The 25,544-nt window shown below is 60.3% G+C and overlaps 2 protein-coding genes across 7 annotated transcripts in view; one reads left to right on the forward strand and one right to left on the reverse strand.

The window, feature by feature from the left end:
• Positions 1-2,333: 2,333 nt before the first annotated feature.
• On the reverse strand, positions 2,334-13,421 carry LOC123779189 (uncharacterized). 2 transcript variants are annotated; one of them, XM_045777074.2, is made up of 5 exons: positions 12,920-13,421; positions 12,667-12,772; positions 12,067-12,197; positions 4,317-4,490; positions 2,334-3,304 (listed from the first exon to the last, which is right to left on the reverse strand). In XM_045777074.2, exons 2-5 carry the CDS (start codon positions 12,732-12,734, stop codon positions 2,721-2,723), a joined length of 957 nt encoding a protein of 318 aa, XP_045633030.2. In that variant the 5' UTR covers positions 12,735-12,772; positions 12,920-13,421; the 3' UTR covers positions 2,334-2,720. The 2 variants fall into 2 exon arrangements, with proteins under 2 accessions (XP_045633030.2, XP_087720440.1); XM_087864314.1 differs by having other exon boundaries at positions 12,667-13,419.
• SH3TC1 (SH3 domain and tetratricopeptide repeats 1) overlaps positions 9,947-25,544 on the forward strand; it is a 48,535-nt gene continuing 32,937 nt past the window's right edge. For 2 of the 5 annotated variants that reach the window (XM_045777070.2, XM_087864313.1), the window contains exon 1: positions 9,947-10,144. In XM_045777070.2, coding sequence (XP_045633026.2) covers positions 10,000-10,144 — 145 coding nt within the window. In that variant the 5' untranslated portion in view covers positions 9,947-9,999. The other 3 variants (XM_045777071.2, XM_045777073.2, XM_045777072.2) reach the window with 3 other exon arrangements.

Consider the following 25,544-nt stretch of genomic DNA (forward strand, 5'->3'; position numbering starts at 1 on the left):
CCATAAGAATCAGTCCAGGCATCACCTCCAGGAAGCCCTCTCTGACCACTGAGCTGAGCTGGGTACTCCTCTGGGTTCCCACAGGTGCTGGGGCTGCCTGATTACAGGTCTGGTCACACGAGATTGCTGATGAGTGTCCTTGTGTCCCACACAAGACGGTGAGCTTTGGATGCCCTGAGATCCTCAGAAAATCTGGGATCTCAAGGACCAAGAAGGATAGGTAAAGGATGGGGCTGGACAGTGCAGGTAGGGGACTGTGTTTGATTTGTTTAACTCCAGTTCCTGGGGCCCTAACTTCTTTTGGAGAGTACTTGGGGTGTCTTTCAGGGAAAACCTTAATAGAGAAAGGTTTGAAAACAGTGAGTAAGAAAGTGGGGTTAAGGGAAACTAGGCAGAGAAGAATAGAAGGAACTTAGAGCTGAGGTCCCGCCCCTGACCCCTGTCCTGGGTGGGGACACCAGCTGAGGGCAGCCCCACCTGAGCCCCAGCAGAGAGAGGAACCGGTCAGTTCCATGACGCTCTGTGTCCACAGGATTAAAAACAGTTTCTGAGAAGAGGTGTGGCTCTCCTGTCCTTCCAGGTCCCATGGGGTGAGAAGCCTGGCTTCACCCACACCCCACAGCGAACTACACCATCCCTTCCTTCCTGTCCCCTTGTGGGGCAGGCCACAGAGGCCCGGGCGGGACCATGGGGCCCAGCGCAGAGGGCCTGGTACGTGGTGGGGGCTGAGCACGTGTTTCCCAGAAGGAACCCAGCCGTGTTCATGGGGAGGCGTATCTTGTAACAGAAAAGTGACACATAATTTCATGGGAAAAAATGGCTACTGAAAACCTTAAAAAAATGAAACTGCCGGTTATTTTACCAGGAAAAATGGGTTTATTTGGGAAAAGCAAATAATTGCAACTGAGAAACAACAAGGAAGGACAAAACTATACTCAGTCTAGCGGACAAAGGAGGGGAAGCTCTTTTATGGAGGAAAAGGGGGGCCAAGGGGACTGTTGTAAACAGAAAGTCCATTGGATGAAACTGGGAGTTCAAAGCATAGTGGTTTCTCATTGGCTGGGCTGTGGCAGTGTCTCACTGGCTGGGCTGTGATGGTCTCTCATTGGCTGGGCTGTGGCAGTGTCTCATTGGCTGGGCTGTGGCAGTCTCTCATTGGTTGGGGCTGTGGTAATGTCTCATTGGCTGGGCTGTGACAGTCTCTCATTGGCTGGGCTGTGGTAGTGTCTCATTGGCTGGGCTGTGACAGCCTCTCATTGGCTGGGCTGTGGCAGTCTGTCATTGGTTGGGGCTGTTGTAGTGTCTCATTGGCTGGACTGTTGCTGGGGGAGGAGGAAACCTTCCTGGGACAAGGTGCACCTCTTCCTGTTGGGTCTGCAATTGCCCAGGAGTGGTAGGGCTGCAAGCTCCTGGTTCAGGGCTCCCAAACCCGTTGTAAAGGAGGTTTCCTTTTATTAATTTTCACCCTAGCATCCACCTCCAAGGATACTGTTCTGGGGGAAACCTTACTGTTTCAAGGCCCATCAGTCTCTTTGCTCACTCCCCTGCTTCCCCCGTGGGAGAGTCCTCGAATTGCAGGTACACCAGCAAGTGGCCCTGAATTCCTGTGCTCTCAGCTTTTCCTCCAGCCCACAGAGGGGGACAGACAATGCCCCAGCCAGGAGCACCCAGGAGGCTTCAGCCTCCAGCCAACACGAAGGGACAGAAAGGAAGGGGCAATTTCACGCAAGGTCTTTGACCATACCCCACCCCTTCCTGATAGCTGAGGTCCTGAGTTCAGAGGCTGGACAGTTCGTGATCGTGATCTGATGAAGCCTGTGCATGTGCAGAGAGTGCCGCAGTCCGTCGGGAGCTGCTTCCACTCTGTTTGCTGACTGCTATTTATCTAACTCCTGTTTCCCTTGCTGCCCCGCTCTCACCATGCCCGGATTTCAGAACAGAGGCCGCCATTCCTCCCCCACGCAGCCCATGGACTCCCCAGCAGCTGGCCCCCACTCAGAAGGTTCTGATGAGTCTAAGATTGACAAAGATCAGACCCACCAATCAGCACCCAGCGCTCCCCGGACACTGTGCTTTCTCCAGGAGTGGCACATGGCCCAGACCAGACCACTGGCAGTGCCTTGCCGAGGAACGGTGGAAAAGTTGTTCCTGACCTGAAGGACAGAGCTCCAGAGGACCCTTCTCTCCTGGTCTGGATGCTGTGGTGGTAGATGTACACCAGTGGTGACAGCTGCTGCAATTTTGCCCCCACACAGGAAGTCAGCCCAAGGCGGTTGTGGAGAAGTGGGGCCAGAGTTCCTGGATCAAGCCAAATCTGAGGCCCACCTCCCTCTGGATGTCCTGGTCCAAGAGCCAAGGAAGACCTTTTCGTTTGAGCCACTTGGATTTGAGTTTATTGTTGTTGTTGTTGTTTATAATACCTCCAAGCCCCTAAATCATCAGCGTTTGTGACATCACCAAAGTAAACAGGTTTAGAATGGTGACAGGATCGCCCTCCAGATGGGACAGTGTTTGGATCGCTTCTGACTTAAGCTGCAGAATCGTCCAGGAGGCCCTCACCTGCCCTCTGGTCTGGCTGCCATGCTTGGGGAATTCCGGAGAGCCTCTCTCGGGCTTACCTGACCCCTTGTCGGAACTGGAAAGAAAAGCGACACCTCTTGACTCTACTCCAGACAAGACTCGGGGAGAAAAGGCTATCTCCTGTCTGTCAGGGAAACCCCTTAGAACCAAACCCACTGAGAAATGAAAGGAGATACGTGCCACATGGGTGCTCCCTGGGTCCCCAATTCTCCACCCAGCAGGGTGGGTAGAAAATCACACAGACCAGAGTCAGCGTTCAATTTATGAATATGGACCACATAGCCTATACAGGCTGACCTCAGACCAAGGGTCCCATTTTGCAGCAAGGAAGGTGCGACATTGAACCCTAGGCCATGGGATCCACTCGTGCTGCCGCTAACTGCATCTCGGGGAGGCTGCAGTTGACAGAATGGCCCATCCAAGGCTCGGTGCAGGACCGTCCACTGTGCTCCCCCTTTTCCAGGATACGGTATATGCCCCGAACTGACAGGCAGCGCATGGGGCCCGAGACCAAGGGCAGAGGCCCCTGCCCCTCCTTCTTGGCCCCCTGCGTGTGGAGTGTGTGCTGCCAGCTCCGCGATCTCGGCTCTGCTGGCGGTCCTGGTCCAGGGCGGGCGGAGGGGATGGTGATGCTTCCACCGGGGATCAGAGCCAAAGGCCTGTTGAAGTTGAAGTGGACTTGCTAGTAGGACCTCACAGGAATGGACCAGAAGGCAGACAGTTCCTGTCGTGGGAGTGGGAGCAGGGGTTGTCATGGCTCCTGGTCCTGAGGAGCCGGGGATGACCTATGAGGTCGGGCAGGAGGGTAAGGATGGCATCTCTGGGCGTCTCGTGGTTCTCCTGTGCCCAGGGATGGCGGTGACCGGGGCAGGCAATAGGGCTGCTGGGGAGTCTGGGCCGCCCTCCCCACCTGGCCAAGAGGCGGCGGGTGTGTGGAACCTCGTGGATTGCTGCTCTGTGGATGTTTGAATTCTGCATCTCGACCATCTCTGCTTCTTGTTCCCGCCGCCCCCCCCCCCCGCCCCGGGCTGTCGGGAGGGAGAAATGGGAGGAGTGGGAGAGGCTCCGGAACTGCTGATGGTGAGCAACCCGACCTACCCTCTAAAGGGCAAGCTGTCTGCTTTCCTGCATTCGGTTAGTGGGAGAGAGATGAAGAGAGAGAGAGAGACAAGCACAGAGAGACACGGAGTGAGAGACACAGAGAAAGACGGAGACAGTGAGAGACAGAGACAGACAGAAAGAGAGACAGACAGTACAGAGAGAGATAGACACAGAGAGACAGAGACAGAGGGGCAGAGAGACAGAGAGAGAGAGAGACAGTGAGAGAGGGCAGCACTGGGCTCAGGTCTGAGGAGCGGGGCTTCTGCAGAGAGCGCTTACTGAGGGCAGACATGGGAGGTAGGGGGTTGTGGGCAGAGGGACCCTGACAGGATCCTTGCTGGAGGCAGGTCCGGGGCAGACATCACCTGGGGGCCGGGAGGACGAGGGATTTGACTGACTTAGCGGGGCTTCTGCTGCAGAGCTTACCTGCCGGGACCGGAGCCGCCCACAGCTGCCCAGAGCCCAGGTGACCGTCCCTGCCCCCTCGGAACTTAGGGCGAAGAGCAGAGGTCCCAGGGGGCCTGGCAAAGGTGGCCCAGGAATTCGGACCAGAACAAGGGAGAGCGGCCAGCATGCCCCGGGGAGTCTTCTCCTTCCCCGTGCCTTTCTCGGGGTAACCTGGGCCCCGGCCTCACCTGTGGCCTTGCTGGGCTGGGTTTCTTGAGTCCCTGGAAGAGGCAGCGCTCGGGAGCGCCAGAGAGCTGGGCTCAGCCCCCCAGGGCCCCGGCTGTGCTGCGTGACCCAGACGAGCCTCCTGGTCCTTCGGAGCCTCAGTTTACTCATCCATAAAACGGGGATGATAGGAGTGCCTTTGAGGGGGAATAGAGGAAGGGAAAGCTGCAGGAGGCTGAGCGATCAGGCGGGACCTGCCCTAATGAGCAGGACCTACAGGTTTTATGTAATTGATTGATTGATTTAAAAAGTCTGGGACTCGGGGGCGCCTGGGTAGCGCAGTCGTTAAAGCGTCTGCCTTCGGCTCAGGGCGTGATCCCGGCGTACCGGGATCGAGTCCCACATCAGGCTCCTCCGCTGGGAGCCTGCTTCTTCCTCTCCCACTCCCCCTGCTGTGTTCCCTCTCTCACTGGCTGTCTCTCTGTCACATAAATAAATAAAATCTTTAAAAAAAATAAAATAAAATAAAAAGTCTGGGACTCAGATGAACAGGCAGATGAGGGGACCTGAAGGCTCCCAGATGGACTCGCAGGGGCAGGTGGAGGTGGGGAGGAGGGAGCTAGGGCACAGCTGGGACACCCAGGCTCAGAGGGGGTGAGCACCCTGCCTGAGGTCACACACCCAGCCATCAGCAGAGCCAGGAACACCACCAAGATCAAGGGATTTCTAGTCCCAGGTGGTTTTTTAGTGGATTGTAAGAACACAGGAGGCCTGCCGGAGCATTTATGAAATCACTCTCTTCCTCGTCCTTCCAGAAAATCAGGTCCCATTTCTCATTTGCTCTGCCCCAGTGCAAACAGACCTGCAGCAGTCCTGTGCTTCTTCCTTCAGAGGAGGAACTGACTTTTCGGGGCGGCGGGGGGAAGGGAGTGGGTGGTGACGGGGCCCCAGAGCAGCGTGCGCCCCCTCATCGTGGGCACTGCCAGCGCCCTGCCCCCTTCAGCCCTGTCGGCAGCCCTCAGGTTGCTGGCTTCAATTTGCAGATGAGAAAACCAAGGCTCGGGGAGGGTGTGCCCTTCCCCGGGGCCACTGGAAGCCAGCACACCGCAGTCAATAGAGGCACGGACCCCAGGTGTGCTCGGCGCCCCCGCCATGGTCTGAGCCACCTCCTGTGTCTTCCCGCATTTAAACACCCTTCCAGGGTATGCGGGAGGGGGCTGTGAGTTTTAGTGGCTTACAAAACACACATTTATCACACGTTTCTGTGCCTCAAAGACTCCTGTGGGGCTGCACTCAGGATGTCACTGGGGCTGTGGTCCCCTCCGAGGCTCGCCAGGGGAGACCGCTTCTGAGCTGGCTCACGCACGAGCCCCATTTTTGTGATAAAAAACAGCAGCTTAGTGGGGTTAAGGATCTGACTCGAGAAAATACAGCCTAAAGGGTCAGAGGCAGGTGCGTTCTCCTCTTTCCAGCCCCCACTCTGCTCCTCCGCAAGGGGGTGCAGCCTGGGGGCAGCTCGTGCCTATCCGGGTAGGAAGGACACCTGGCCTGTCTCTGAGGGCGGGTGCCTCCACTCCATAGACGTTGCTCTGCTCAGTCCTGGCACGGCCTGGCGTGGCCAGTTCCTGCCCTGACTTCACACATGTCCCTTAGGCCAGGAGGGGACATCGGCCCGGCATCTGATGCTGGCGGGACTCGAGCCAGATCTGCCAGCTGAAAGCCCTACTCTCTCTTCTCCGCACTCCCCGCCTGTCCCAGCAGCTGAGAGCTAGTGCAGGGCCAGGGCCTTCATCTTGATGCAGTCAGCTGATGACCCTGTCATCCCAAAAAGCACACCACGGGCACAAGTCCCTTGTGGCTGGCCCCAAGTCCTGCCGGTGGGGCCAGAGCCCCTGGCCGTCTGGGTGCTGGCCCCACTCGCCAGCTGTGCAAGCTGGGGCTCACTGCACCCCTCTCTGCTCCCCACTCTTAGGAGGGGGAGGCCGGAAGTCCACCTCCAGGGGGGCTGTGTGGTCAGCTGAGGTGACCCATGTGAGCGGTGACTACAGTGGGCGCAGGCTGGGGATAACGCCAGGTCACTGCTCGCGAGCTGTATCCTCATCCGTCAAGTTAGTCATGCCGTTGCACGATTGCGTTGGGGATCCAGCGTGGAGAGAGCGTGGAGAGAGCCAGGCGAACCCCAGCTCACCACTTGTTGGGTGAGCCATGGCTCTCATCTATGGAAGGGTGATTGTAACAGCAGGGCCTCGGGCACCCCCCTGCGGGGAGGCCCACAGGGGACCCGGAGCCGGTGATCAAGGTGGCCTTTGTGCTCGGGCTTCTGGTTTTCCACTAGAGGGCAGTGGTGGACAGGAGCCGCCCCTCCAGGTTTGGACCTGCAGGGAGCTGGCCTGATGCCTCCGTCTTGATGGGGGAAACCAAGGCCCAGGGTGGGGGGGCTTGCTCAAAGCTACAGAAGGAAAGAACCAACCCCCCCAGGCTCCCTGGTTTCATACATGGGCTTGTTCATAATAGGAGCTTGTGGCCAGACACACCCCAGGCAGGTGACACGTTAAGGAACCAAAATCTGGGGGGAGGGGGTGTCAGGGGGCCTCGAGCCTGGGACTGCTGGGGCCGTCAGTTCCAGGAGCTTGAATTTCAAGGGCCTGCTGCCCATCCTCAGGCTCCTAGACTTGCTCAGAAAAGCCTTTGTTCATAAACTTGCATCCAAACATGGTTTTTATGACCGCACTGACGGCATTTTTTCTGATTACAGAAACATCAGCTTCGGGTTATGAAAGGGATCCACACCGAACCCACGGTTCGTCCCTGACCCCGTCACGTTGATGACCACAGTGAACCTTCTTTCCCCCGTTTGATTTTGCTTCTCTAAAGAACTTTTTCAAAAGCAGACACGGGCTCCAGTCCGTGGTGTGTGGAACCCCCGCCCCCCCCCAGAGGACATGTTGAGAATATCTTCACGTGCTCAGTCATGGTCCTGTTACCACCCAGCACCTCCCACCAGCCCCACACTGGGGCCACTGGGCCCTGGAGGGAGTCCTGGCCACCTCACAGGGGTGTGGTGAGGACAGTCCCATGGCCCAGCTAGAGAAGCAAGCTCAAGTCCGTGGCCTCGGGGCGTGCATGACCCCCTTTCACGAGCAGAGCTGGGATGGCAGCTGCTGGGGGCACCCGTGTCGTCCCTGGTCCCCGGCCTGTTCACGTCTTGCTTCGGCCACTGGCCGTGCTGTGTACCCCAGAGGGAAACAGACCATATGGTCTTTTCTCCACACGCACGCTCGTGTTCTGGGATCTCCTAGCCTCTGGGTCCTCTTCACTCGGACATGGCCGTGCGTGCCCTCGGGGCTCCCCCACGCTGCACGAACCTTGTCTTGAAGCGGCCCGGTCCAGTCGTGTCCCCTTGGGTGACGGGTGGCGAGGCCAGCCCTTTCGGGTCACGGCTGCTGAATGAAGGTGCACTTGGCTTTATTTTTTTTAAGGAAGATTTTGAATATGGTCTCTGAAAGATGAAGACATTTAGGACCCAGGTGCCTTGTTTTTAGGTGAATTCTGGGCTCCATGGCGAGACCACTTCCCAGTGCATCCACGTCGAGGAGCCGTGGTGCTTCTTGCACTGATTCCTCGCCCATCAGCAGCAGGTCGGACACGGCAGTGCAGGAGCGCTGTACCACTGACAGAATCCTCAGGACCCTGTGTGGGCATCCGCGGTCTGGCAACTGGGAGAGCCGCGGCTCCATAACCGTGACCCACAGAGCTGCCAGCGTGCCACTTCTGGCTCGCACACTGGGAAACTGAGGCCCTGAGACAGGCGTGCACTGTCTGCAATGGAGCTGGGATTAGAACATGGGGGCCCTGACCCAGCTCAATCCCATGAGAGAAGCTGCCAGGCTGGGGGAGCAGAGCTTCTAGACCCCAGGGCTCCAGCGGTGGGAAATCCCACAGTCGGACCTCAGCCTGGGGACTCTTAGGATCAGACTGTGTCCACAATGCTGTGGGGCCTGGGGCCTTTGTCGTCCTACCCGGGAGCAGGGCCACTGCAGACCTGGCCGGCTGGTCAAAGCCTTTGAAATCAAAGATGCAGGGGAAGCCTGAGTGCGCTGGCCCCTTGCAGGCCCCCCACCTAACCACCTCCAAGCCCCAGGCTGGGGACCAGCACACACCCTTGGGCGCGGGGCGGCGCCCTGCAGGTCAGCCCGGGCCTGCGGCACTGTCCAAGACCTTGGAGAGTCCCCGGGAGCCCCAGGACGCCGGACAGGTTCCTGGGACTGAGCCACGGGGCTTGGCAACTGGACCCCCAGTGGGCCCCGGGGAAACAGGGTCACAGCTCTGTCCCTGCAGGGTGCCCACTAGTGAGACCAAGGAGCCGGCGGTGTAGCCATGGGCATCGGAGAGCTCCCCACCCCGAAGTGGGCCCGGTGGGAATGCTGCCCCATGTAGCCAGGCTCCTGGATTTTCCAGAAGAGCCAGATGTCTGGCTTGGTTGTGGAATCTCTACCCCTTGAATCGTTGAAAGGAATTCAGGAGAGTCTCTAAGCTGCGTGTGCTGAGGGCAGCTGGAGGGGGGTGACGCTCAGAGCAGGGGAATGGGAGCTCTGAGGCCCGCCGGCCTCCCGCCTGGAAGAAGCCAGTCCTGGAACAGCATGTGAGGCTCCGCGGAAAGCCAGCCCTGGTCTCTAGATGGAGGGATGGTGTCGGGGCTGCTCCGCCCGCGCTGTGGGCAATCCGCCAGCCCTGCAATGCAGAAGCACATCCCCTCCCCCCCCAAGGGGAGCTGGGCGCCCAGCCCCGAGGTGGGCATGTCCCGCCTCCTGACTGGGCCAGCAGTACCCTCCACCCAGCACAAATCACCCCCTGTGGCTGAGAGTCAGTCACCAGGATGCCTGGTAAAAATACACACCGGGGGTGTTAGCGGGCACTGGCTTGCCACCCCCCTCCCCCCCCCCCCCCCCCCGCCCTGCTAACTCGCTCATCCTCAGGAACACTGATGAGCTGGGGCATGCGTGTGCCTCCTTCTGTCTCAAAGACAGGGCATGGGAGGCACAGAGAAGTCAAGAAACCTTCCGGTTGAGGAGGCAGTGGCCCTGGTGGGGGCTGGGAGGTGACTCTGCCCACCTGCCTGATTATCTGAAGGTAGACGTGCCCTCTAGGACCTGGGTTCTGCTCAGACTCCCTGAGGACCAAGGTTGCTTGGGAACTTGTCAAAAACCCAGATTTCTGGGCCCGACCTGGGAGATCTGACACGGTGGGTTTGGAGTCTAGAATCTAATTTTAAGGACAGCCCAGGTGGCTTATCATGAGCAAATATGGATCACGGGAGACCCTGCCGTCTTCACTGACCCACTGCCGGCGTCACACTGGGCCCGGCACACAGTAGGCACTCAGTAAGTGTTTGCTGAGTTCCCCAGCCAGTTGCCCTCAGGGCCAGCTACGGAAACCAGGCCCCAGGGAGTGGGCAGCTCCCCTGGGCTCAGCGAAGGGGTGACCCTGCCAGCCTCCCTCCTCCCAGAGGCGCCCCAAAGCGCTGCACCCCAGCGGGGGTCTGGGAGCCTCCGGATCCTGCATTCCCCCATTTCCCCGCAGGCAGCTCCTCCCCTCCCAGCTCCGGAATGCTGACCTGGGACTTCCGATACAGATAAGGAGGAGGAAGGTCAGGGAGGAGACTGGGCCCCTTCCAGGCAGGGCGGGCCGCCACTGTGGGCGCGACCAATGACCTGGGCGGACTGCTCGGGCCACCTGACTGGAGCCTGGAGGGCCTGGCTGGCTGGAAGCGTGCGCCTTCCTGTCCCGGCTGGCGCCGAGTGGTGGACCTTCCTGAGAGGCCGGGACAGCACAGCGTTGGTGGCAGCCACAGGTGAGGGGCCCCAGGGAGCCTCCCTCCCTCCCTTGGCCGGTCTGCTCCCTGGCAGGGTAAGTTCTAGGCCCCTGGGCTGAATCCCCACCAGGAGGAGCCGGCCCTACACCGCAACCCCCAGCCCCATGCTTAGGGTCACCACAGGTGGGCCCGGGGAGGGTGTGCATGGGGGGGTGCACCCCGAAAGTGGCCTGGTGAGGCTGGGATTCAGGTGGCCCGAGGAGGGCCAGCCTGGTGTTCTAGAAGGGGGCGGAGAGCCGGGCAGGTGAAGCTGGATGTTGACACGGTGGCCGTTGTGAGGTGGGGCCTGCCTCCCCACAGGTGGGGGCCTCTGGAGGGCTCAGGCAGTGGCCCCAGGGGTTCTGATCCTGCCTGAGCACTTGGGAGCAAGTGATTCTGCCCCTCTGCACCTCAGTTTCCCTGTCTGTAAGGTGAGAGCGTCCCAGGGGCCCAGCACGGGTCCACACTTGGTCAGCAGCCGGTCTCCAGTGCTGATGACCGTGGAGTGGAGCGGGAGCCCTGGGCTGGCGGCGGGGGCCAAGGTCCTGGCTTTCCCTCGCCTCGATGCTGCCCTGCCCCTCTGTGGACTTCCACACCGGGCTCTCTGCTCCCCTCTTCCTCCAGTCCCCATTCCAGCCCCCGGGGGCCAAAGTCCCTGCAGCCCCAGGGACGGCCGCTCCTTCCTTCAGGGAACAGAGAAGGGACAGCAGGAGAGGGACGGGGCCTGACCTGGAAAGGACAGAGGAGAGGCTCTGCCCCCATGGTCCCTCGGCCCCATGGGGGACTTTGCACAGGCTGACCGGGGTCAGGGGCCTGTGAGTCCAGGCCGGGTGCTGCCCCTCTCCGCACCTCCATTCCTGCACGTGCACAAGGAGCCTCATGACTGCCCCCCTCCACAGTGCTTGCAGGACTCTCAGGGGACCCGTGTGTGTGTGGGGGGGTCCTTGTCCTTGATTCACAGAGAGGCCCAAGGCTGTGGGTGGCACAACCTGCCTGAGAGTAGCCACTGGACTAGAATGCTCTTCCCAAGGCCTGCCTCACTGGTCCCGGTTTGGCTCTGCCCCACGCGTCCCCCTAGCCCAGCTGAGGGAGGCTCTGGGGCTGGCCCAAGGCCACAGCCAGTAGACCTGGGACTTCGCCCTGGGGAATGGGCTCTGGGCCTGGCTGCACCTGCCGAGTCTTCGGGCCATAATGGTTCTCTCTCCACACACTTTGTGTGTGTTCCAGCTTACTGGGACTTTTTGATTTTTTAGGACAGTTTTAGATTTACAAGACAATTGCCAAGATAGCACAGAGTTCTCATAACTCCTCCTACCCGGTCTCCCTGACTACTGACATCTTGCATTAGATGGGTACATTTGTCATAACTGAGGAACCAGTACTGATCCATTATTCTCAAGTAAAGCCCACACTTGGCTCAGGTTCCCTTAGTGTCCACCCGATGTCCCTCCCCCGTCCCAGGATCCCGTCCGGTCATCATGTGACATGTCCTCCCAGCTTCCCAGGCCCCTCTGGGCTGCGACAGTTTCTCAGACTTCCCTGGTTTTCGATGATTGTCGTGAGGAGTCCCTCCGTAAGGACTGGTCTGATTATTGCTCGTGCTCAGATGGGGATCGTGGGTTCTCGGGAGGAAGACCCCAGGGCCGCAGTGCCCTCCCGTCCCATCAGGTCAAGGGCACCTGCCATCGACGTGACCGGTCTCTGTGATGGTAACCTTGACCCCCTGGCTGAGGTGGGGTTTGCCAGGCCTCCCCAGCGCACAGTCCCCCTCCCAGCCCTCCCACGCCGTGCCGTTAGTGGGGAGGTCACTGTGTACTACACATGCCTGGGGACTGGGCGGGGGGCTCCCCTCCTCGAGGGTGGTGCGTCCACGTAAGTCACTGGGAGCTGTCCTGCTCAGGAGATTGTCCGTCCTCCCGTACCTTTGCCGGCGTAGGCCTGGGATCTGCCATTTCTCCAAGGGTCCTGGTTCCTTCCATCGGAGAATGGTCTTAGCAAGATCTGTCTGCACTCCGAGCGTGCTTGCTGCTGCCTGGGTCTTTGGGGTGCAGATCTGCACGTGTGAGCACACGAACCCGTGTGTGTGTGTAGGTTAGTGCATGCATCCATCTGACCTGGGTGCGCACGGGTCTAAGTACTTCTGTAGGTCAAGTGCGTCTCCATTAACTGAGACCCGATGTCCCCACCTCTCATCCATCCCCACGGGGACCGTCGGGCCCCTCCCCTTCATTCACGCCCCCGGGCGAGAAACCTGGCTTTCACCAGCTACCAGTCCTCGGCCCTGCCTGTTCAAAGCCCCGCTGCGCAGCACGGGTGCAGAAATAGAAGAATTTGTCCCCCTGCCCCGTGGGGAGCGGCGTGCCCGGCCGGAGCGCAGTGCACACGTGTGGTTCCTTTTGGCTTCGGTCTGGAGCGCCCACCGCCACTTTCTCTGAGGTTGGTGCGTGCGGGTAACACGGTCCCTGTTGTGTCACACTGCCTCCACCCCGGCGTCCCCCACCCTCCTCCTGCACCGTCCTTACCTGCACCCACGAAGCTTCATGCGGACTGCCGCGCACTGTCGTGTTCCTCGACAAACGTGTGATGTCATGTCGGGGCCGCCACGGTGCCGGTGAAGGGCTCACCACCCTGCAAAACGCCCATGCTTCACGGGCTCAGCCCCTGCTCGTGCACGGCCCTTCACGAAGGTCAGCCAATGTGGATGGCTTCCCGCCCCTTCAGAGTACGAGGCACGGCATGCCACGTGTCCCCGCATCCCACGTTTTCCCCGCTCACTGTGTTGGGGATCTTCCCTCGGTGGCCACGGGGAACCCCCTTGTTCAGTACCGCAGCCGCACGCCCCTGGGTGCTGCTGGAGCCTGATGACCGCGGGCTTCCTCTCCAGGTGCTGCTGTGAGAGGAGCTCAGATCCCTTGCAGGGTGGGCGGTCTGAGCTCCGGAGGCGGGGCTACGGGTCAAGGATGTGGTTTCCAAGGTGCTGGTGGCTTGGCTGCACTCAGGTCGGCCCCTGCCCCTGCATGGCCCTGCCCGCGATGTGTGTGCTGACAGACGCAGGATGTTGCTGACCCGGGAGCCGATGGAGGCCCTGAGGATCCTTCTGCACTTCCGGCTGGGGTCTAGAGAGCAGGATTTCACCTCTTTCAAGACGTCAGGCAGATAGGAGCTGCCTGCTCTGGGTCCTTCCTCCTCTGTACGGTGCTGGGTCCTGGCCTCTGGCACGGACTAGGGCCAGCGTTGACTGGGGCCAGCTTCTCAGGGGCCGTTCCGCTAAAAACAGCCGTGGGGTGGGGACCCAGGCCCCAGCCCAACTCTGAGCCAAAACCAGCAGCACATTCTGTTTGTTGAAAATGAGAAGGAAAAGGGGCTGGAGAAAACACCAGACAAATCCCGACTAAAGAACGTTCTCCAAACCTGGCCAGTCCTCCTCAAAAGTAAGGTCCTGAAAAACCAGGAACATCAAATGGGGTGGTGTCCTCTGTGGCTCGGGGATAGGCAGGACCCCAGGGGAGCACGGACGCACTTGCACAAAGCGTGGACCTTGCCGAATGTGGTGTTGGCGCACCGGGTGTGACAGACGTGACGCACTCATCCCCTCGCTTGCCACCCCGGCCGCCCTCCCCAGCCCGTTACACACTCAGTTTGTGTTTGTCTGATGCCTTTCTCGTGCTGACACTGGGTTTTAGTTCGGGGCGGAAGAACGCAGGGGGACACACTGTCCTATCGCATCCCAGCAAGGACAGGGCCTGTCCCTGCTGCCGTGGGCCTTGATCGCCGGGCTGAGGAGGTGTTTGTCAGGCCCCACGGAGAACGGTGCTTTCCCTGCATTTCCGCATGGCGCTCCCGTGGGTGGGGGACTTGCTCCCCGCCACAGGACGGAGCGGAGCGGCTACACGCATTAGCTGGAAGTCTTCTGCAGGGAATATCCGTCTCTTCTCCACTTACTGAAGTATCAGTCACTTCCTCATATTCGTGTGGTCTTCTGGGTATGTCTTCTGTATTTCAGGTTATAACCTAACACTGCTTTATCTTGGTGCCCTGAGGGTCTAGCTTTGGCTGTTGGGAGCTCTTCCCTGGCTCCTGTGTCCCTTTGACAAAGTCCCGTCATTGTGGGTCTCTGTCCATCTCTCTGTCACTTACCCTCCCTCTCCTCCCCCCTACCTCCTACGAGAGGGTGATACAAGGTGCTCTGGGCTTGGTGTTTATCCCAGAGGGGGGTGTACTTCACATGCCAGGGCCTGGCTTGGAGACCCTCCTCCAGGAACTCTCCCAGCTGTCTCCCGGCAGGATCTGGGTTGTCGGGTGGCCCCGGGCTCTCTGCGCCTCCTGTCACTCTGGCTCCTGCTGTGCTATCTGGTTTCCATCCGTTTCCTGGGCTGTGGTCCCCAGAAGGCTGAGCGCTCTGCAGGCAGGGCCGTCTGACACATCGGTGCCCTGGTGCCCAGCACAGGCCGGGCGCAGAGCGGGGTTGGCAAGTTTGGGTTGGGAGTGCTGCCACCCGCACCCCTGCCCTCACTGAACGGTTATGACCGCAGCGGCTCTCTTTTGTGCAACCCCGTCTGCACGCCAGGAGAGGTTGGAGAGCCCGAATTACGCTCTTCAGCACCCCTGCACCGTAGCACGCGCTCGCAGGGCCAGCGGGACCGATGCGCGGGGCGGCTGGACCCCAGAGCTGCCCTCTGGAGGCAGGAAGGCTCTGCCAGGGAGAGGGAGGTGGGGGACCTGCCCATGCCACAGCGAGTGAGGGGGACCCCAGGGTTGGCACCCGGACTGCTGACAGCGGCCTGTGAATCCTCGAAGTTGGGCAGCTGGTGTGGGAAGGGAGCAGGTGTGGACATCGGCGGCCGAGGGACAGCGGCTCCGAGCCCGGGGTGGGGACGCTGTGGGCAGGTGGCTGTGACCCTGACCCTGCCTCTCTGACATGGGTCAAAGGGCAGGAGTGCTGTGGCCCCAGCCCTGCCAGGCGACTTCACACATGCATCAGGTCTCAGCAGCCGAGGCACCCACGCCTCGCTCGAGGTCTGCGTGCTTCCCTCCGGGCCCGCAGCCTCCCCCTGAGAAGGCCAGCCACTGGAGGGTGGGCAGCCGGAAAGGGTCGGCATCTGCCCGACTTACCGAGTCAGAGATGTGTTGGTCAGGGGTCTGCTCCTTCTGTGTGTCTAGACAGGCGGCCCTATCGGGCTGGTGTTCAGTGTCCTGCAGGACTTGGGCCCGCCCCTTGCCCCCTTTGCTGGCGCCGTGTCTCTGTCCTTTAACACAACGCGTGTAGGGCCCATCCGTGCCTCGAGGCGCTCCCATTGTGGGTCTCTGTGCTAACCAAGTGACAGTATATTCAGAGACCCCAGTTACGGTGCCCACGGGCTCAGGGCACTCTGGGGCTGGGGAAGGGCAGGTTTGTGCGACTCGGTGGGGACGCTAGAAGGAGGCAGTGCCTGAGGGAGACTGTGGGGAGTGGGGGTCAGAGCCTGGCGGAGCAGGTGACCAGGAAAAGGGACGTGCAAATGCGGCCGAGGCTGGAGGCTCCATTGTCAACAGGAAGAGGGGGGCTAGTGGTGCTGGTGCCCGTGGCTGGGGGGAAGGTGAGGAGGAGAAGGGGAATGCCCTGGGACTCCAGCTCCGCTCCCAGGTCTGAGATAGATGGCATGCTGGGCTGGTGTGTGAGACGGAATGTTCTAGAAGTCCTGACCCGCGGGAGCTCATGGGGCTGGCGTAGACGGAGAAGTGTAGCAAGTGTGGCAAGAGGAACACCAGGAGGTGGGAGGAGGTGTTCAGAAGGGGCCTGTGTTCAGGCAGGAGAGAGGGCCGCTGGGGGCACGACACGAGGGAGCTGGTGGTGTGGACGAGGCTGGTTTCGAGAGATGGTGGGTGAGGCCAGGCTGAGGAGGGATGAGGAGGTGTTGCCGGGAAGGGAGCAGAGAGGTATAGGAAGCAGCCAAACCCATACAGCCCTTGAACACCCTTAGTGACCTAGGGGCCGAGAGCAGCCGGGAGTCCTGTGGAAATTCCCACCTCAGCCCCCCCCCCCCCCCCGCCTCCCGACCTGGGCCTGGTTTCCAGGGAGATGGGTCTTGGCTGGGAGGACTTCCACGCCCCGAGAGGCCGGGCTTGGTTAATGTTTGCATGAGCCTGGTTCCAGATGAACCCCCTGGTGACTGGGCTGCGGAGAATGTCCAGAATCCCAGCCTAGGATTCCAGCGGGGGCCCACCCACAGTCAGGAATGTTGGTGCTCTGGGGAGTGAGGCTCGGCGGGATCGGGGTGTCCCTGGGGTCTCATCTGTGAGCTGGGGTGCCTGAACCTCTCTACCCCTGTCTCCTCTGTGCTGCCCCCTCGGGGTCACCCCGTGGCTCACAGCCAAACGGTCCAGGGGGGTGGATGTGCCTGTCCCACAAAGGGAGAGACCAGGGTGCTCCTGAGACGGGCCACTCCCAGCTGTGTGGCCCCTTGGGACCCCATTTGTCCTTTAGTAGAGGAGGGGGCTCCTTAGAGCTGGCAGGCCCTGCGGGACCCCTGAACGTGATAGGAGTACACGCCGCAGGGCCTCACTCCCTAGGCGGTCCGTGAAAGCAGCCTTTATGCATTTCTGACCAGCTTCCCCTGAGGACCCAAGATGCCTTATTTGGGGTGCTGAGAAAGGGCACCCCTCTTCTGAAAGCTCTGTGTCTGGCCAGGTCAGATGAAGGAGCACAGCTTGGAGGACTGCCTGGCATATACGCCCAGGCACCTGGCCAGCTCGCGGGCCAGCCCTGCCCGGCAAGGAGGAGCTGCTGGACCGCCGAGTCAGCGGGTCCCCGGCTTGAGGGCGCCGCCTGCCCTGACAGGGCCGGATGACCGTGACCCAGGCGGCGGCGGGGGTGTGGGCGTCTTGAGTCCCGGCCGAGCTCGGGAACTGCTGACAGCTTCCTGCAGCCCTGTGACCCGGCCCGGGGTGGCCGTCAGTCATCATAAGCCTGTTTGGTCCCAATATCCTTGTTTTGCAAACAGCAGTTCCTGAAATCTCGGGGACTAGAGCTTTGCTCATCTTTGATTGGGGTGGTTTCAGCTGCTAAGGCCAAGAATAACAAACACAGGCCGAGCCTTGCTGAGCACGGCCCTGTTCTAGCCCCTTCCGTGTGTCCCAGGGCAGCTGGGTGCCAGGCTCCGGGCTGGTGGCGTCTGTCTCTGTCCCCCAGATGCATCTGTCCTCACACCCGGGTGTGCTGAAGACAGGCATCTCCAGCCCCACCTTACCGGCTCCACAGACCCAGGCGGGGCTCAGGAAAGTGCGCCTGTGCCGTGGAAGTCTGCGGTGTCCTTCATGCATTGCCCTGTCTGGGAAATGGCACTGGGCTGGGTTGAATCTGCATCTTACAGATGTGGAAACAGAAACGGGGACAGACGATGGGGTGTTGCTTAGCGTGGACCATGCGAACAGTGGGGACTCTGTCCTGTGACCCTGGGGGAGGGGCCTTCCCTTCCGGAGTCTTGGTTCCCGTTTCCCCACCCCTCAGCCTGTTACCCAATCACCTGTCTTTATGTGGCGCTCCTCTCCTGCACTCTAAGCGCTGGGTCTTGCTTATCCGTGACAGGTAACTATCTGCGCGTGCAGTGACCGTCTAACCAGGGACTGGGGGGAGGTAGGACGCGGCTCTGAGCCGTTGCCGTCCCCGGCGCCAGGGCTGGCCTCCACCCTCCCCCGCCTGAACCTTTGTATATCTCAATCCCAGTGCGGCAGGGAGCGCCTTTGGGCGGACTCCTTCCTGCTCTGGGGGGGAATCCTGAGATGCTTTTCCACGAATCCCTGCCCCACCCATTCTCTAGAGCAGGACCCACTCAAGGGCCGAATCCAGCCCCTGTGTTGTGAATAAGGTTTTAGCAGCACACCGAACACCTGCTTGTTGACCATTTATGTGGCCGCGGCCTACTTGGTATCACCTGTTCACGGTCCCCGGCCCGGACCCACCCACTGGCCCTTGGCAGGAAGCATTGCCACCTAGGCTCTAGATTGCCTGTGTGGTCTGGCTTGTCTTGTTTCTACTGCCCGGGCGCCCGGAGAGTGGGGAGTAGTCACATACCCTACCCCCACCCACCCCGGGGACCTGCACATTCCTGAGATTCAGCTTTTTGGCCTGTTGTGGATTAACCCTCAGGGCAAGAGTGTGACCCAGCCTCTCCTTCCGTAGAGTTGCATGCCTGGAACAGGGTTGTCTAGGTGGAGGCTGGGTTTAAGTGCTCCTCTGTCTGGCCCTGGCCCTGGCCCTGGGAAGACCTCTACACCCTTTCTTTGCCTAGGCCCTCTTCCTCTGAGACTCGGCCCAGAAACCTCCACCTCCAGGAAGCCTTCCTTGATTTCATCCTCCTCTCCTTTCCATCTCGGGCTTCCCTTTGCCACTGCAAGGATCGTGTTACATCATCCCAGTCCATTTCCAAGTCTGTCTCCCCAGCTTGTCTGTGAGCCCTGCATGGGTGGGAACTGGAAGGCAGAGTTGAGACGGTGGGACCAAGATCTCGGGTGGCAGGGGGAGCTCCGAACCCCAGAGAGCAGAGCTATCTCAGGGTGGACTATGGGGTCCACCAAGAAGCTGAGCCATGTACCAGGGAGCTGTCGGGGATGCCAGCTGGGTGAGGGGGAGGCCTGGGTCATCGCAGTCCCAGAGAATCGGGGATGCTTTAAGCCGACGCGACAAATTCAGAATCGCCTTTTGTCTTCATTTGACTCCAGTGGTTGCTATCTGTCCCCTGAGCTAAACAATAACAAATAAGCAGAGGGTGGAGGGCACCCCTCAGCCCCTGCCTCCCGCCTCTGGATCATAGCTTGGGGCTGTGTCCCCACTGAGCTGGGGTCAGGGTCTGAGCTGGGGTCAGGGTCCGAGGCGGGGTCTGGGGCCCGAGCCAGGTCGGGGTCAGGGTCTGTGCCAGGTCAGGGTCTGAGCTGGAGTCTGGGGTCCGGGTCTGAGCCGGGGTCCGGGTCTGAGCCGGGGTAAGGGTCCGAGCCAGGGTCTGGGTCCGAGCCGGGGTCTGGGTCCGTGTCTATGGTTCTAGGGTCTGGCAGGAGCTGCCTCAGGGCTCTGAGGAAGGGAATCTCAGCCTGTCAGGGACTGCATTTAGGGAGAAAGAGGGGTCCCCCATGAACCCTGGGAGAATGCCCTAGAAGTTGCAGCTGAAGGCTTGGCTGTGGGGTGTCAGGGCTGCAGCTGGGTCCCCTCTGGAAGTGCAGACTTTCTCAAGGGAGGGACACAGAACTGGTTTGGGGACTTCCCCGAGCTACCTGCGGCAACATTCATCTTTTCTTACTTTTTTTTTTTTAATGTTCAGTGATTCATTAGTTACATATAATACCCAGTGCTCATCACCACACGTGCCCTCTTCAATACCCATCACCCTGTTACCACCTCCTGCCCCCAACCCCCTACCCTCTGAAATCCACAGTTTGTTTCCTGGGGTCCATAGTCTCTCATGGTTTGTCTCCCTCTCTGATTCCCCCTCTTCATTTTTCCCTTCCTTCTTCTAATGTCCTCCATGCTGTTCCTTGTGTTCCACATAGGAGTGAAACCATATGATAATTGTCTTTCTCTGCTTGACTTATTTCACTTACCATCATCCCCTCCAGTTCCATCTATGTCAGTGCAAATAGTGGGTAATCATCCTTTCTGATGGCTGAGTAATGTTCCATTGTGTATATGGACCACATTGATGGGGGAACAGAAGGCAAGCCGAGGACAAAGTAATAGCTGACACCCCGCAAACACCGACCTCCACCGACCTCCACGGGATGTCCTGGCTGAAGGAAAAAACAAATAGTTAGGGAGCTCACAATCCTGCAGGACTGAGTCTCCCTCAGTTTTACAAGTGTCTTAGCAATTTACAAGAACAAAGCTATCGATAACCTAGTTTTACTGATATCCCACAACCTCATCAGTGATGTTGAGCATTTTTTCATGTGTCTGTTAGTTATTTGTATGTCTTCTTTGGAGAAGTATCTGTTCATGTCTTCTGCCCATTTTTTGACTGGGTTGTTTGTTTTTTGAATGTTGAGTTTGGGAAATTCTTTATAGATCTTGGATACCAGCCCTTTGTCTGTAATGTCATTTGCAAATATCTTCTCCCATTCTGTGGGTTGCCTCTTAGTTTTGTTGAGTTCTTCCTTTGCTGTGCAGAAGCTTTTATCTTGATGAAGTCCCAAAAGTTCACTTTTGCTTGTTTCCCTTGCCTTTGGAGACATTCATCGTGAAGGAAACCGTTGACTGTCTTCCATGCAAAGGACGCTGGGGAGACAGGGACGCGGAGCGGCAGTGCGTGTCTAAGGGGGTGTGGAGTGCCAGGCCCCCTTGAGGAGGCCCTGCCAGGGGATCCTTGTCCCTGTCACTCTCAAAACCTCCGTTTCCTTGCCTGACTGCATGACTCCCTGAGGCCACAGGGAGGACACCGGCCAGGCCAGCCTCCCTGCTGCCCCCCAGTGTGGGCTCTAGCTCCCGGGACGCAGCAGTCAGCCCCTGGCCCTCTGCAGACACGCGTGCTTTCCCAGTGACGGTAGCCGTGCCCACGGAGTCCACACTGGCTAGAAAATATGTCCCTTGCATTTGTCCTGAGAAGCCATCCCTCCCCCCCAAATGTGCCGGCCCCTCTACCAGGGAGAGCTCCTCCGTCCCGTGGTTTGGTCGGCTTCCTCCGCGGCGCCCTGGGGCGGGAAGGGCCAGCCCAAGCGGTGGGCGTGAAGGGAGAGCTCTGAGGACGCTGAGCCTGGCTGTGGACAGCGGGCGGGGCAGCACCACACGTGCCTGCCACATCTCACAGTTCAGTGAAACGTCACGGGTCCCTGTGATGGGAAAAGGGACAGAGCCAAGTTCTGGCTGAATTGCTACCTAAAAGAACTAAAATCAGGGTTTGGGGCTAGAAGACAAGGCTCTGATTCCTGAGAAAACCCCAGACAGGGGTTGGGGCAGGACGTGCTCTCCGGAGCTCCTGGGAATCGGGCTGTGGTTTCTCTGCTTGTCTCACACCTTAGAGAGCCGGGCGGACCTGAGACCCTAGCTGGCGGCACCGCCCTCGGGCTGGGTGACTCTGGATAGGTGCCACCACCAAGCCCGTCTGCCTCTTGGCCCAGCGAATAACAATGCTATTCACGCCAGGAGGGCTGTAACCCCTGGCCTAGCATCGCCTGGGCAGGTGACGATTGGAATTTATTACAGCAGCTGTGTCAGGAACCAGAGCTGTCGCAGGTGTCGCACTTAGAGGCCTCCAAATCCGACTCCACCATCTGCATGGGGGAGAGCGAGGCCCAGGAAGTGGCAGGCTCTCCCGGAGGGACTCAGGACTGGGCTGTGTGGGCCCGCCCCATGCCCACCCTGCAGGAGGGACCCTTGTTTGGAAAGTCCCCTGACCTAGAAAGCTTGTGTTGTTCCTCTGGAAGGCTCTTGGGGTGCACTAGCAGAATTGGGGTACACTCCGGAGTTGGGGTGCACTGTGCAGAATTGGGCAGTTGGGATAGAGGTGTGTTCTGTGGAGTCAGGGTGCTCTGTGCAGAGTCAGAGTGCTGGGCACAGTCGGGGAAGCCCTTGGAAACTACCCCTGGCCTTGGGCCAAGAGCACAGCTGCAGAGACAAACAGGATACAGGGTCCCGGGCCACGGTGGGGGACAATGGCCAGGAGAGGAAATGTGTCCAGACCCTTTCATGGATGTGGAGCCCATCTGGGGCCTCTTCCAGTACAATTTCCAGAAAAACAAAGGGAGAAGAAGCCAAGCACCTCATATTCTGCATATGGTGGTGTTCTGGAACGTGGGCTGAAGGGTTCGGGGTCCCAGCTCACACACACGAGACGGAGGCCAAGAGGAGCAGGGCCCCCTCCCTCCTGCAGTGGGTTGGAGAGGGGGGGCTCAGTGCCCATGCCTGGCTTCCAACTGTGGCCCCCGGGCCTCCCCGAGCTGCAGCACAGGCCACCCCGGGCTGCATGGGGCGTGCTCCAGGGCAGGCGGCATGGCCGGGGAGGGCGCTGCTGGAGGTGCTGACCTTCGGACACATTCCTCTTTCTCCATTTGCCTGGTAGCTCTGTCCCCTGCTCTCGTGGGCCTCGGCCAGGGGAGAGGCCGGGACATTCAGCGTTTGTAAAACGAACAAACATTGAAGTGTCACTGTGGCAACGGGCTGCAGGTGGCCTGCTAGAGACTTCTGCCTCTAGTTCAGTCCTCATGATGACTCAGAGCAAAACCACCGAAGAGCATCTGAGCCCCCCTGGGGCTTCTCTGAGAAACCGAAACACCAAGGTAGTGTGGCCCGCACAGCAGAGCTGATCTGCAAGCTGCCGTCGTTGGACACAGGTGCCCCTCCTACCCCGTGCGGCAGCCTGAGCTCCCTGTGCCTCTGCCTTCACAGCCCTGGAGCCGGGGATGCCCTGCCCCTCGCAAAGGGCCTGCTCTACCCCAGCAGTTGGATCCCTTGCACCTTCTCTGTAGGGTGGCTGTGTCCCGCTGCAGCCACCCTCCTGGGCGAGCCTGCCTCCCCCATCCAGACACAGGCCCCCAAGCCGCCCTTGCACTGGCACCTGGGACCTGTGGTTGCCCGCAGCTGGGCCCACAGCCTCCCCCAGCCCCCACCGCGCTCCTCTGGCCTGCCCCGGGCCCTGGAAGCTGGACGAGGCGGGGAGGACCCTCCTGGAGCCTCCAGAGGGAGCGCGGCCCTGCCCACACCTTGACTTAGATTTCTGGCCTCCAGACTGGGAGGGACTAGACCTCGGTCACTTCATGGCACCCAGTCCATGGAGCTGTCCCTGCAGCCCCAGGACATTGGCGCAGTGACCGTTGCAGCTGTCCTTCCAGAGAGACAACTACTTCTACTCCGAGGAGGGGACAGCCAGGCTTGCAGTGGCCACACCTCCCGGGGGCAGGAGGAGCTGCCCGTGGAAGCCGCTGCCCGGCTGCTTCGAGGTCTCCCAGTCCCCTGGGACCCACCCAATAGCTTTGGATTTGCCCTGTTACTCGGCCTGCAGTCATGGGGACGGTGAAGAAGTCCTCCCCGACCCCTGGCTCCCTCAGTGCGGTCTCCGTGCAGTGGGACCTGGCCGGGCTGAGCGTGTTGGGGGCCCCAGTGTCGGCCCTGGCTCTGCCAGTGACCTGTGGCCCCCCTGCCCCATCCCCCCCAGGTGAGCGGCTTGCCTGCTCTTGGCCTTCATGGCCCGCTCTGCCCAGTGAGGCGCCTGGGCCTCATGCTCTGGCCCCGTGGGGAGGGAGGGGTCTTTGTGACCTTGGGGTGGCAGAGCACGACCCCAGGACGGGAGAGAGTTGTGTCACCTGGAGGCAGCTGGGCCTGGAGCAGCGTTTTGGCTCAACGTTGCCCCCCAGGTGACTCATGTCTGGAGGGGTGTTTGGTTGTCACGGCTGGAGTCTGGGGGGCAGCTGGGGGTACTGGCATCTAACAGACCGAGGCCTCGGATGCAGCTGGAATCCCAAGTATGCATGGCAGCCCCTCCCCGTGACAAAGAGCCATCACCCATGTGTGGACCCTTAGTACCCTGGCCTGGTACCTGTCAGACCCCGCTTCTGGGCTCTTCTAGTCGGCACTGGCCTTGGGCATATCCCATGACCTCTCTGACCTCAGTTTCACTGTCTGTAAAACAGTCACATGACCACTGAGTTAGCGCTTTTTCCTGGTGTTAATCCCGGCTGTGCGTGCACGCTGGCCTGTCCCACACAGGACAGAGGAGAAGGCTGCTGTCCTGCTCCTAATCCCTGGGGCTGGACTGGGCTGGGGCCAGGGACAGAGCCATGCCTCCACCTCAGGGAGGCTGGGCTGCGGGCTGACCCCCGTCCATTCCCTGCTTGTCCCAGCTCCCGGGAGTCGCAGGTGGGTCCCAGAGCCTGTGGGGAGTCAGCAAAGGGGGGGCCTGTGGTCTGAGCCCCGTCTGTCCCTGGGGGCAGCCTGGCGAAGAGAAGGGGGTGCACACGGGTCTGTGCGTGTGTGTGCACGCGTATGTGTTGTGTGTGAGTGTGCGTGTATCATGTGTTGTGTGTGAGTTTGCGTGTATGTGCATACCGTGTGTGTACATATGCGTGTCCTGTATGAGTGTTGTGCACACGTGCAAGTGTGCATGTAAGTGTATCGTGTGTGCGAGTGTGCATATATGTGTATGTGTGTGATATAGGAATGGGTGTGTGCACACGTGCGTGTCTGTGGCATGTATACACGTGTGTGTCATGTATGAGTGTTGTGTGTACGTGTGAGTGCTGTGTGAACGTTGTGTGTGTGTGTGCGCGTGTGCATGTGCATGCAGCTGGTGGAAGAGGAACAGAGAAGAGCTGAGGCTGGTGGGGCCATGGGCCAGGCGGCTGGTGCACTTCCCCAATCCTGGGGGCCGGGGCGGGAGCCTGGGTGTTCCCTGGCCTCCATCTCAGTGCCGGGGGCGGGGGGGGGGGGCGGTGTTTGCTGGACAGTGGCCAAGCGGGACCGGGCCTGGAGCCCGGCCAGGGAGGAGCTAACGATCAACGCGGGGCGCACTGGGCCTGCCTCTCTCCACCAGCCCCGCAGCGCAGGGAGGAAGTGTGGCAGGAAGCAGCGGGTGGTGGCGGCCGCTGTGCAGTCGGCCTGGCCGTGGGCGGCCACCGCCTGTTCTGGCTGGCTGAGACGGTCCATAGGGCCAGCCAACGAGGGGCCGGGAGCGGCCACGTGGGGCCTGCCATCCTGCTGCCCCCGCCGGGCCGGGAGCCACCTCTGAGGAGTGGGACGCAGGTATGGGGGGCGCCAGGGCGGGCGGGACGAGCACTGGCCCAGCAGGCATGGGCCGCGGAGCTGGGGCTTGCCGCGCGCGGTGCGATCTGAGCCTAGTCCGACAGGTTTCACTTTCTTGAAGACTCGTCTGGCATCTTGGGACGGTGGGGAGCAGAGCTGAAGTCTGGGGAGTCGGGAAGGCTGTGGGTGCCCGTGAGGACGCCGCAGCCAGCCCATGAAGCCCCTTGCTTCTGGGATCTTGCTTGACCCCACCTTCCTGCGGGTGCTCAGCGAGCGTGGGCCAGGGCCCGGACAAGGCTTGGAGCCTAGCCAGCAAGAAGGGAGTCCAAGTATCGGGGTTTCAAGTGAGGGAGTCCAAGTATCGGGGTTTCAAGTGGGCTCCTTCCCTGGGGAGGGGGTGCCACAAGACACCCCAGGGTGGCTCTGCAGGTCTGACCTGGCCACTCTGAGGTCACCATCCCTGGGTCTCATTTCCGTCCACTGGATGGGGATGCAGGGGCATCAGCCAGACAGCTGTAGGGGAGGATGTGGACCTAGGACTTGGCGATGCCAGGCCCTGCACTGGGTCTGTGCTCCCAGCACACCACTGAGACCCTTTCCTGGATTCCAGGGACCCCTCAGGAGCCCCAGGCCCCCCAGCTCTGTCTGTGGCAAAGCAGTGTTGGAGGGAGTTCATGGAGCTGGCTGCTGCTGGGGGCTGTGGCC

The sequence above is a fragment of the Ursus americanus genome, chromosome 8 (assembly GCF_024610735.1).
Source record: "Ursus americanus isolate L20-20 chromosome 8, mUrsAme1.1.p, whole genome shotgun sequence".
NCBI lineage: Eukaryota > Metazoa > Chordata > Mammalia > Carnivora > Ursidae > Ursus > Ursus americanus.

Bases quoted from the DNA above. Each gene is read 5' to 3' on its own strand.
- LOC123779189 (XM_045777074.2), bottom strand. From the start codon at position 12,734: ATGACATCACACGTTTGTCGAGGAACACGACAGTGCGCGGCAGTCCGC. The intron at 12,198-12,666 runs GTAAGGACGGTG...TCACACGTGCAG, and splicing joins ATGAAGCTTCGTGGGTGCAG to ATCTGCACCCCAAAGACCCA. The intron at 4,491-12,066 runs GTACGGGAGGAC...TCCCCCTCAAAG, and splicing joins CCAGGCCTACGCCGGCAAAG to GCACTCCTATCATCCCCGTT.